Source organism: Acanthaster planci, linkage group LG01, assembly GCF_054643075.1.
Source record: "Acanthaster planci isolate LZ-2023a linkage group LG01, COTS_SCS, whole genome shotgun sequence".
Taxonomy (NCBI): Eukaryota; Metazoa; Echinodermata; class Asteroidea; order Valvatida; family Acanthasteridae; genus Acanthaster; species Acanthaster planci.
This window is the reverse complement of record NC_141777.1, coordinates 1917776-1930800: the sequence shown is the minus strand read 5'-3', so window position 1 is coordinate 1930800 and position 13025 is coordinate 1917776. Positions and strand designations below refer to the sequence as shown.

Here is a 13025-nt window from a genome sequence, read left to right as displayed (position 1 = left end):
AAGAAAGTCTAAATTTGCTCTGGGAGGGCACAAAACCTGACTAGGCCTGTCATAGAAATCGACGACTGGCCTCAAGTCGTCACCGCTCTTCCCATGTGGAGGACAGTGGAGGACATTGTACAGAAGCGCATTTTAGGACAAAAAGTTTTTGCTGTTAGTTTCTTATCTAAGCGGGATTTTTGGTGCTCTGTGAAAGGAATTTACAATCGTGATTTTTCCTATGCACACGAGGTTGCCGTATCTAAGCCGGTCACCTTTCGTGCTGTTTTATAGCAAAAGCGATTTAATGTGATATTCTGAAGAAAAAATTGAACAAAGCCAGAAAACCTGAGAGAAAATGATCATCAAAGTCGCACCCCTGTAATTTTCAATGGCCCGTGGCTCACACTTTTTGCCGCCGAGGCCATTTGTGCGCATGCGTGCATAATTATGAATTTATTAGAGAAAAGGTCTGTTGGTCACGCGCAAATCAAGGAGCTTATTTTACACAGAGGGCTACGCTCCTCCCATCTTGCGTACGCATAGCACACGTACCGCTTAACGCAATCCTCATCATTATGCACGAACAAACTTGACAAAGTTCGTACACACTCTGCTACAATATCATGCAATATGCAAAGTTATTTGTTACGTGAAATACCAAACATATACTGTAGATATTTAACAACACACTTAACAACTTTTCCTTCGAACATCACAGCCTAATATAAGTATATTGGCCAATTCGAATTCAATTATTTTGCAACTCTAATTAAATAGTTCAATATTCGTGGAGTTGATGGTGAGCTGAGTGAAGTACTCTCAACTTGATCATAAAGTACGGAACACTTCAGGTAATATTAAAAAACAGAGTAGTTTACATGGCATTCTGTCCTTCACCTTCTGGTGTCCCAGCAAGACAAGGCGAGTGTCACGAAGTAAGTCTACGTCTATGCTCCAAAGGACACACAACCTGACCAGGACGATGGAAGCATATTCAACGATTGGCCTTGAGTCGTCACCACATTTCTGATTTGCTGTAGGAGACAGTTGAGACGCTTGGTGGCGGTAAAAATACTTTAGCAATTCTGTTAGTCGTTAGATAGGGTTATTTTGTCTGTGAGTTTGAATCGAAATCCATCGGCACAGCTCTTGCACAAGAGAAATAATATAATTTGCTGCATTTTGACTTACATTACCTGAATGTTATTGAATAAGATCTTGCACAGTTATTCATAATTTGCAACGTGCACAAAATATGCAATGCGTTTCTGTGGCAGGGGATCTAATGGGAAAGCGCGTGCAAATGAAGACTCACCCTTAAATGGTAATATGCCACGGCATATTTTGCAGATCTGGCAACATTTAACGAACAGTAACCTCAGCTAGGTCAAGTGTGACATTGATCTGAGTTGTGAAATATTTGATTTATTCAAGTTGTCTATGCCTTAAAATTAATTTGTAATTTTACACAACACTGAGTAAAAACGCCGGTTAAAGTGAGGATTACGTATAGGAAAATTCGATTAATCGCCATAACTGCCACGGCACCGCTAGACTGGTTACCGTGCCGTACGTAGTCTCCAGACGTCGTACAGACGTCCTCCGATACTAGTAGGCACCGGTACCGTTAGTGGGAAATGAATTCGGCAGAATCCTGCCGAGTGTATGTATGAGGGAACGATGCCCGGTTAATGGACAAATCAAGCAGCAGCTGATAGCATACTAAGCATTTTTCTTCTCCACTACCGAAAAACACTTCATTATAAATTGTACATGTATCTAACATTTAACACAATAACCACCGATTTAAAATAAAGTGCCGTAAACTGATTCATCGATGAAAATCATTGAAAAATATGTCACATTACTGTAATCGACAGAGGCGTAGCAAGGAGAGGTGCATGTGTGTTTTATTTGTTTCTCGCTGCAGCGAAATTCGTCTGACAAAATTTAAATAATTGTTACGATGAACAAAGAAATTGACTGGGAGCTGGGTTTGTGGCCTCCGGATTACCGTACCGGTGCTCTACCAACTGAGCTATCCAGCCCCATGTTGGTGGCTCTTCAATTTGTCAATATCTTTGTTCGGGAGGACGACTTTGTTCGGGGCGACGGATGGCGGGCGACGGCAGATATGGAATTTCGTAACATTCAGATCCCCATAGCGTTTCAAACAAATGGAACTTTGGAACTGAGGTGTACGGAGTGTGTCTCAAAGTTCTGGGAGTAATTTTCGGTCATTTTCAGTTAGTAATGATTTGGTGAGCAAACATTATGCAGTTAGGCTTATTATTAAAGACTTCCTTTGGGAAAAAGGGGGGGGAGTATTTGGCAGACACTATTTTTCGGTTAACCTAACAGTAGTAAATACCAGGTAATTCCACAGCATCAGAAAACATGAACGGATTCAATAAGACGGATAAAACCCACAAAATGGAAACTTGCATCAAGAGACAAGATGTACAAATTCAAAACAACTGTATTATTTTTGTACCTCATATGAGAAACAACCAGAACAAAAATGTCTGCAGTAAATGCAACATTTTGTTTCCGTACAGCACTGAAGTATTCAATTGAATTTCTATCTACCAACAGATACAAAAACAAAAAACCAAACAAAAAAATCCTGGGCGACTTTGTACGGTGATAGTACAGAACACACTTTTACCGGTTTATACAGAACGATGGAAACTTGAATTGGACAATAAACCCATAAAACAGTTTAAATATGGAAAAATCATTATTTGGGTGCCAACATTTTCTATGGGTGTAAAGAAACTTATCGAACCACTTCATATTGGTTAGCTATTTATACAATCCAATATGCAGTCATTTTATTTCCACAACGCGTCACCCCATGTTTGCTTAGAAATCAATTTCACAATTCCCCCCCTTTCAAAAAAAGGTAATGTTCCTTTCACGTAGACAAATGAAGGTAATCTTGTAACAAAATGCAACATAATCCTTAAATTTGTTGGTTACTGCCGTGTTGTGGTTGAAGAAATAATTAAAAACAAACATTTTTGAAGGAGAGCAGGTCCAAAGGAAAGAACTGCCACAAGTGCATGTGCTTCTGCAATCCATTCCCATTAAAAGACTAGATCATACCTTTAAATCACGTCACAACATTCTCATATCAACTGTGTGTTTACCTGACTCATCTAAATGTGCCCCCGCGGTAATGACTGTATATGGCAAATACATGTACTAATTCCATATCATTACAGATACAGATGTTGGAATTAGTTTGAACTGAGAAGTTTTAAACTTGCAAAAATAAAAGGCTACATCTTTTTCAGGAACTAACTCTTTTGAGAGCAGACTGTTATCCATCAATGTGTTTGTTAAATGTCCACTGTACAATAAAACACTAATTTTCAAGTCACTCAGTTTGGGTTCTGTCTTCTATTGTTTTACTGAGAGTTAATCCAGGAACATCAAGAATCATTTCGCAACAACAAGGGAACATTCTTTCCGACATCAAGCCAAACTGTACAGCACTTGTAACTGGTTCTCCAGTGCTATTTCAAAATGGTGCGGACCCAGGTGTTGATCTTGATGGAAATGGGACAGTAGGGGCTATAGTTCGTATGTGCGTTTTATAATACGGGGTATAACCTAGCGATCAACTCATGAAATTGATGAACTCCAACAACTCTGATACTTCTTCTCCCCACTTCACAAAAATTCTGCCAAAATGCCAGAAGTACAGCAACATTTATGAATGTAAAATGCATTAATCTTCGCACACGTCATCTGCTGGCCTACTATTCCTTTTTCAATTTCATAATGAATCCCAGGGAACCCTAGGAATCAACCCAGGTAAAATGACTTTTTCAAACTGACAAAGACCTCACCTTAGATGAAAAAATCTAACACAAAACTCGTATGTATCCGTACAACCAAGGTGTAATGATACATCTTTACATTATCCAGTGTGACATTAAATTAATACACATTCCAAATACCATGGAAATTATAGAAAATACAAAAACTTTCTGGCCAGATAAGGAAATTTACCTGCACACAATACACAAGTTCATTTTTTAAAGTTTACATAAGGTATAACTTTAAAATGTATCAACAGTTCTGTTCCTCGTAGTTTGGAATTTGTTCTCCAATCTACAAATCCCATTCTACACTATGTCTGAAAAATATGGCTTCCCCATAGTATTAGTATTTTATTAGTAAATGATGTGAACTTGATACGTATCATGTAATATACAATGTTGATATTTTTACAGTGAAATGCCAAACATATAGATATTTAAACAACACTCTTAACAACGGTCCTATAAGTACCTCCATACTATAACTCCCATATTCCCCGGGTTTGTACACAACCACCCTAAGGGTAAATGTTTGCTGTTTCTGCTAGTCAAAGTACTACAGGGTTCAACTCTAAGGCAGCTAGCCTGGTTCTGATATTGACAAATAAATCATTCAAACACCAGCACTACGAAAATAAGAGACGCTGCGGTCAAATCGAATAACACAAACCAATGCAACGATGATGTAAGGAAGGACACCCACCGGGTGTGTATTTACCAGTTTGCACTGACGGTACTTCACCAATGTCATTAGGGGTACCGGGGTCCCTATGACAAAAACACAATGCTACATTTTGAAAACAATGTTGATGACTTGGTCTTGGCCTAGACTGAATTTGGTTATTTCAATACGTACTCAGACCCTCAACTAGTGCACGCGACAAGTCACATCAGTTAAAGACGGTGCCAAACCAAATTGACACACTTAACCCCTGAAACCCGGAGCATACCTCACTACGCCCCTCATCTATCATTATACAATCACAAGCCTGAGGTATGCTCAGAATTTCTTCGACTGGATTTTAGATCAACTCACACCTCATACATGTGCACGATAAAGAGCCAACCATCGCTGGTCCATCATTATCACAATGCCGGTCAATGGTTTTACTGTTTACCAGGTGTACATGCAAGGATCCGCGCACTTGGACATGCTGCCTTTCCTTGACTCCTGAAATTTCAATGGCCCACTGAGTAGGTCTGAAGTATGGAAAGCCAAATGTAACATGGTTTATTTCAGCTGGGTAGTCCATTTTAGCTCCTCTCTGTGCACTGGAAGTTGACAATGTAGATCCATCAGCCTTACCTAGGGAACTAGTTTGTCAACTTCCTATTGCCCTGGGGAGTCAACCATCCACCTTCAAACTACAGTAAACAGACTGTGTAAGCAATGGGAGAAAACAATCCAAATTCAGTCTTGAGCAAAGACTATTAAAAAAACTAGGACAGCCATTTGTTTGGGAGGGGACAGGCAACTTCCTTACTTCCTGGATCCACCTGCAGTCTACAACTCAAGTAAAGCACAGTATACCACATCAAAAGTCAGCGTCTTACTCTTTGGTACATGGTTTCAATCCAAAACCATTTACAATTTTTGTCAAAAGAAAAATTTACATCTGCAATGAAAAATAAAGAAAAAATCTGAGTATCTGTAAGCTGACGAGCTGCAAGCATGTAGTACCATTCAAGTGGTCAGCCAAACCTAAGCGCATAATGTACAGGCCATTTGAATTAAAAACAACAAAAGCTTCACTTTAATCGCATACAATGCTGTACTACGTTGTGTCAATAAATTAAACTGGTGGAGAGGGTAAAGCACAGCAAGTAAAGGTGAAAGTTAGAAACATCACGGTCAGGTTTGAAAAAAAAAAATTTAAAAAAAAGTTGTATGAATGAATCTTTACATCCAAGATTATTTAACAATGGTACTTAAAATGAGTGCACGTTCATAATTATGAAACCTCTCTTGCTGGCTTCAAGCAATCGTGAGAAACAAATCAGTTTCTTTAGAATTTTGATTTCAGTAAATTAATTCACGTGGACATATTCAAAGTGACAGATCACATTGGAAGGAAAAAGATCGGGTTGTGGCTTTTGGTGGTGGATACAAAGTTGGGGGGGCCGTACAGACTGAAAAACCGAAAACACCCCCTGCCTGATAAGTGTAGAGATTGTGTCCATAAGCAAGACATCTGACAGCAACTCAAGTAGAACTGTGGAATAAATGGGTATGCTTCCTTAAACTCATTTGCAGGAAAACAAAGCGTCTTCCACCAGAACTAGTGACAATTTCTCTACCCTTTTTATCCCACGGATATCTTTCTTTCGTATTCTTGAGAGGCATCCAAATTAGATGACAATAATTAGCAATCACAAACAAGGACTGAAGAATTGGAGAACCAGAATCCACCATCAAAAATCTTGGTCTACACTTTTGACTGTCACTGTAGGCTCCATTGCACAATAAATGACTCAAAGGGTTGACATATCAGAAAAATGGCTCCGTTAAAGAGTGTATTACTTGTCTCAACACAAGTACATACATGCTTGTCCCACTGGTTGCCATGCCGACTGTAGTGAGAAATGCCCCCACAACTTTGTCCTAATTTGTCTAACCAAAGAAACGGCCCATTGGAGTGCAAATTGCAAAAACAGTAGAACAGCCCACTGGTGAGAGCATACTCTCATTCAGTCTGGGAGTATACTCTTGCATCATGCAATTATTTCCAGACGGCAGAAAGGGAAATATTTTTGTTTACACGATGAGAACCAAGTGTAATGCACAGTCAACATTTTCCTGCATCCTTGAGTATCGGGAGTAACACACAATAACGCAGCCACTATCATATGTAAGGGCACTTGTCATCAATTTTCACCAATTTCTGCGCCAACGATCAAGGTGTACTCTGCAAACCTAACCCCAGCATGGTGATCAATTGTGCCAGCATTTGTACATTAACTCACAAAATGCTGGGGTTGACCTCTAGTCTGGTTTTCAAGCCAACAGATTCTGACCAGTTGAGAGAAACTTTAGGTCTGGTAGCTGTCACAGTTAGCCATCAAAACAAAGAAAGTCCCACCCATTTTTGAAAAATTTGGAAACTGTCCTAAAATGAATTGAGCACCTAGACCTGGATATGCAGGTATCTGGAAATTGTCAAATCTTGGGACCAGACTAGTGGACCAAAGGCTGCATCTAAATCTGTTGTCTACAGCTAGGTCTCGGTCTTCGCTCCATTGGAAATATGACAAGATGTGCAGACAATACATCTAGCCGTAGCTATAGAAGCCTGATTTGGACATGGCCTAAGTATACAGGGGCTAAGTTTCATCAGTGGACATTTGTCACCCACTGGCCCCTTTCCGGTGGTACCTAGGATACACTTTATACATAGGTTACGAGCCAGCCAACTGCAGGTTGAAAAATGGTTGCTGATCAAACTTAACCAGGGCTGTTGTGCTTGAACTGGTGTACAATAACACCTCTGCATGTATATCTCACAGGTACCAGTGCCATGGAAGTGCCCTAACTAAATATTAACCACTTTGCGCCGGGGCATTTATGAATGTTAGCAATGCTGGGCTGGGATTATTTTCATTTTTCTCGGTTTTCAAAATTCTATTAAAATTCATATCTTCATTTACTGGAAACTTACACCCACACGAAGGACTGTCTGGTTTCCACTCTAATCTGACAGACAACATCTATTGACACCGGGGTATTTCAGCCAGGCCCGCTGCTTTGTAAAAAGAGCCCAGATTGTGTGGTGTTATATAATTTTCTTTTGTTCACAAACTGGGCTCAGTGCACTGCTGACCTCTTTTCAATAGGGGCCAGATTAGCGTGCAGCGGTGCTGTGTGGCTCATTGCTGCGGAGGTGGAGTGCTTTTGTCCCTGGTGGTAATCCGCTCATGCTAACCGTGGTATACTGTTTCAAACCAAGGCTGGATTATCTCCACTTTTGCGAGTGAAAAAAATGTTAGTAATGCCCAGTTGCCTGGTCTTTTGTTACGAGTATGATCTTTTGTTACAAGGCCCAGTTCCCTTTGTTCGATATCAGAGACCCCGGCCACGCATATAAAGAATAAGTGTCCGGTACCGGAAACCCCAGCGGCAAGTGGTTAAGACTAAATAGTTCCCTCAACAGTGCATACATGAAGCTCACAGAGGCGGCCTCGATACAACTTGTATCTCTCCTTCTATTTCTCCCCCGTCCACGGATGTACTTTTTTGTTAATATGTACTTACTATAACAGTCACTACGATGAATACTAAAGCTATGAGTCCGATCACATGGACTGCACAGCTCCTTCCAGAAGACATACCAATTTATGTACATGAACTATGTATTTACATCACACTGCCCATCCATCAAGGGTTCATTTATATTTTATTGTATTGGCAACTCAGTGTATTTTTTTTTTCATTTATCATGATCCTGAGGGGGTGTAAACAATCCTTACAGAGGTACACCCTAGAACACTTTTACTTTTTCTTGATACATGAATATAGTTTTCATAATGGCACAAAAGCTTGCATTTGGCAAGGGTACCAATTTTATTTCCAACTTAAGGCCGGTTCATACTTCAGGCAAAAGGGAATGCGAAGCGAATTCGTCCGCAGGGAAACAGCACACGTCACAATGGAACTTTAATTGTTGACGTCATGAAATTCGCTTCGTATTTGCTTTCGCGTGAAGTGTGAACCAGGCTTTAAGCAGAACAACTGTTGTTATACGAGAAGCACATTATCAGAAGGTCACTTTGTTTTGCTGTATTCCGGAAAATTGCAAGGTCAAAGTCAAGGGTTTAACCAGAACATGTGCCTCAGGGTTAATCTACCACAGAGCCCTGAGCCAATTCCATGCAACAGTATCTGACAGCAAGCCTGACTGAAATTACAACCTTGCCAAATTAACAGCATAAGCTGCAGCGATTTAATGTCCTTGTAATGCTATCCATTGCAACAGTGGGCCACTACTTTTTGACAAAGAACAGCGAAGCCAGTAGGAAACACTGCTTGTGAACACCAGCGCCTGTTGTGAATTTCACCACTCTATGTCTCCATTAGAATTCCCTGTGGTTCTGTACCCCTCCCCCCAACCTCAGTAACTATTGGAATTGGAACTGGCCCTCTCACAAGCACTCACAGCCTCAAGCTGCCCCGCCAAGTTTATATCTTTTTTTTTAATTTGGTTAACTCGTCATTAATATAACACACATTGCCTCCCTTTGCCGTTTGTTCAAGGGGGCCTATACAGTAGAAGAAAGCCCTGGACTTGCAGAGCCTCCACGAACTGGGTCTTGATGAATCAGATTGCTGGACGCCAGGGGTGCCCTTTGGCCGCAAACAAACGCAGGCATGAATAGAGGAACATAGAGGAACACCATCTCGCATCCCATTTGTTTGTTTCCTTTCACAGGAAAGTGTCTGCATGTACTGCTGTGGTTCTCAGTAATCTTTCAACACTGATAGCCTTGTGTATCTCTTAGATCACACACGGCTGAACACTGAGAACTGGCTGAAACAGGTCATCAAACTCTTTCTTTAACACTGTACCAGTCTTTTTACTTGGTGAGCTCCCCAGCTTTATATTGAGTGGATTATTTCCTTTTAGCAAGGGATCAGGCCTTCAAGGCCTCATGAAGGTCTGATTGTTACAGACCTTTTGCATCTGATGAGGTAGCTGGAGCTACAAAAGCTTAGGCAGAATTTTACTTTAATAGTTAGTCATCAAAGTGCTACTGATTCTTTATATTTGGATTCTACCTGACTGACACGGCTACCCACCACTACATTGAATCTCTTGATCACTGAACCTTTTGGGGTTTTTTCACAGGTGGTATCTTTTGTTTGAATTGGCTTTTTGAAATGTTTATTAATATCAGTGTATCCTCATGCTGGACAAAGTATGAGGTCACTGTGGCTCAGCACAACACAACATCCCTTGCAGATTTCCTACAATTTAACGATGTTTCATTTCTTGAGAAGTAGCAACAACTTCACACAGCAACTGATTTACCAAGGCCCAGAGCTTTAACACACATCCCCTGATGACTAACCCCCAAAACCCTATCATACAAACACTTTGGCCAGAGCGTCTGCTCCGCCGCTAGCAATGTAGGGCTTGGAGGGGTGGAAGGCGACGTCGAATATCGACTCGTCAAATTTCTTCCGGTGTGAGGTGATCTCCTGGACGCATGTTTTACTGTCCAGGTTCCACAGCCGAATGGAGCAGTCGTGACCTGGAACAAACAGCAGGCAATAAGTGATATTTTTCATATCCTCACATAACCACTGGAGACAAACATAATGGAATAAAATTATTGTGATAAGGGTAGATATTTGTTCACAGAAAACAAAAGATAAAGACGATCAACCTTTGGTCTTATGTTGGCATACGCACTTCATCTTGCAACATGAGCAGTTAAAAAACTTCATCAATATTACTCCTGCTTGACAACCTGTAAAACTTGGTCGGCAAAGGAGATTTAACAGTGGGAAACTACAGTCATTTGCAAAAGTTTAATACCACCTGGAATTTTATTGGTATTTCTGTCACTGGGCCTGCATTACATTGTCTCATTGAATGATTACTTAACTTGTTTTTATGGTGCATAACACCAGCGTAACGCTATATGCCCATTTGAATGAAATCTTTTGCCATGATTGATTGGTTTAAGTTTTTCTTCAGGTTATTGCATTTTGTATGAGTGGTCCTAAACTTTTGCAAATGACTGTACAGTCTCCGCAAACAAGCACTTAACAAAACACCAAAACAAGGACTTACTTCCCGAAAGCAAGTATAATCCGTTTGGATCCACCGCTAAGCTGGTCACGGCATCAAGATGGGCCACCATACTATGTACCATTTTACCTAATAACAACAATCAAAATGTTTCTTTCAATGACTTAGAAGCAATCAGTGTGGCGGCACCACTTGTGAAAAGCTGGTGGGCCAGCATTAGGTGCCTCGTCCACCGACAGGATCGAGAGACTCGCCAATATGAAGAGCAACTTCATGCACGTACATAAGAATGTTGTGCCACCGCAGTAAGGACATCATCTCAGACGAAGGATAAAACAGGAGACAAGGTTTTTTCTATTGCTGCCCCTTGCCTGTGAACGATCTTCTCAGACAGTGTATCGTCATTCAAATCTGCTCTAAAAGAAACACCTTTTCCCATGTTGCTACAGAAATACAGTTGTTATATACTATTATTCCGAAGCTATCGGCAAACAGAGTTCATTTCTAAAACTCGCAATGTCCTCATTTGACTGGAATGAAACCTTAAAGCGTCACTCACCTGAATTGTTATCAAAGAACCTGATGTGCCGGTCTTCATGGGCAGTGATGGTAATAGGAAGTGTCGGATGACTGGCCACTTTGTTAATTTGTGTATATGCATTATCTGAAAACACAACAACAGACATTTAAAAGATAAAATGCCTAAATGGGGTTCCTTAACAAGATGGCCCTTTCGGATCATGCTCCCCAAATCCATTTCATTTATCAAGGAATCTGAAATGGAAAGAAGCCAGGCTATTTTGCTATAATTATAGGCATGGCTTCACTTTGAAAAAAATATTTTTCATTCGGGCAATAAAGACGATATGACTTTTTATCCATAATTTTTTATCCATAATTTATATGTTGACTAGTAACCTGCTTTCGCTGAGCAAATATTATCTGTGCTCAGAAGATCCCTGTACGTAGCAACTCTGTGAAAGAGAAAGGGTGGCAGCCCCTAGCCTATTCGCCACAGAAGTACAGACGGGCAACTGACAGTTGGCATAGTATCTCAGTAGCAGGAACTAAAGTCAAAACCCTTATTGCTCTCATGTGGGCACAGCCTTAGCATTTTATAATACAACTCACGAAACTGGCCCCAAAAATCTTCCACCCTCAAAGGTCCATAAATACAGCCGACATAAATGATGCACTAGCGTCTGGGAAGCAAACTCAAACACAATGAACTACTGGTAGGATGTTGATATTACCTTACAAGTTTTTTTAAAGTAAACATTAAGCAAAGTAAACTCCAGCGAAAACATGGCAGAGAGGCTCAGTTCTTTGGGGGTTCTCATGACATGGTCAACAAAGAAGCTTGCTTCTAGAATTGTTTGTAACAATGACTCAAAAGACTGACAATGAATGTTCTACACTGAAAAGGAAAGGTCACACGATAACAAGGACCGACAAACCACAAAAGGCTACAAGGCCCACAGACCAAACTTCTGAGAAAATTCTGACTTTAGTTTACCTGAGGGCATTTTGCTCTCCAACGTGACCACGGGAGTCCCTGTCTCCAGATCAAATATGATGGTGTCCGACGACTGGTAGCCCACAGTTATCTGGCTGGAGTCACAGCGCACAAAGTCAACTGAGGTGGGGTTGCCATAGGCTGGGGTGGGGGAGGAGGGAGCAACAAAGGGTAGACAGGGAGAGACAGAGATAGCAAGTCACTAATGCGTCAAATGCTTGGCCAGGGCCCAAAGTCAAACCACTGCAATGGTGGTACTCCCTCAACTGTTTCTGTTCACTTCGTCCAATTTTATCATGAAAGAAGTTGAAGCAAGTTGGTGTGAGAGTATTTCATTCACTCTGGCCAGTTCAAATAAGCACAGACTTCCTTTGCAACTACAGACTTAACCAAATGCCAGCCAACTTTCAGACGAAGCTTTCAGTTTGAATCATTCTAAGCCGTGCAATCCCGGTTCCTCTTTTAAGTGTGAGAAGGACTTCTGGCTGCAAAGCACTGAATCCATTCGAATAATGCAAAACAAAGGCATGGTTATTCAAGGTAGATTCAAGGTAGTTCAGTTTCATCAAGAAACCAGAGGTGTCTCATCCCTTATTCCCCCCAAGGAAACACCAAGTACACACGGTATGGGTAGGTTATCCAAGTTCATGTAGAGTCTGGAGGATTTCGATATTTGGATGGGCTAGTATGTCACGATCTTCAGGTAATTTGACCAATCACAGGGCCTGTTCTAGCAGACCACCACGGATTGTGGGTGTTTCCATGTTCAGGTGTGCTTGTTATAAATGCTGGAGCATGTGGAACGAAAACACCGCCGAAAACTTTCACTTGCAAAAATTTGATTGGCTGTGCAAAAATAAAACCATTACAGACATCAACTAGACGTTCCAAAATGTGTTCATACTGATGCGATTTGAAATTTGTCGTTACCAACTTGAGACATTTAAT

General features: G+C 40.9%; 1 protein-coding gene across 2 annotated transcripts in view; it reads right to left on the bottom strand.

Annotated features, from left to right (window-relative positions):
• Window positions 1-2443: 2443 nt before the first annotated feature.
• LOC110990384 (striatin-3-like) overlaps window positions 2444-13025 on the bottom strand; it is a 52076-nt gene continuing 41494 nt past the window's right edge. For both annotated transcript variants that reach the window (XM_087144926.1, XM_087144898.1), the window contains 4 exons: window positions 12078-12218; window positions 11121-11225; window positions 10604-10690; window positions 2444-10058 (listed from right to left, as the gene is read on the bottom strand). In XM_087144926.1, coding sequence (XP_087001052.1) covers window positions 9889-10058; window positions 10604-10690; window positions 11121-11225; window positions 12078-12218 — 503 coding nt within the window. In that variant the 3' untranslated portion in view covers window positions 2444-9888. The remainder of the gene's footprint in view (window positions 10059-10603; window positions 10691-11120; window positions 11226-12077; window positions 12219-13025) is intronic.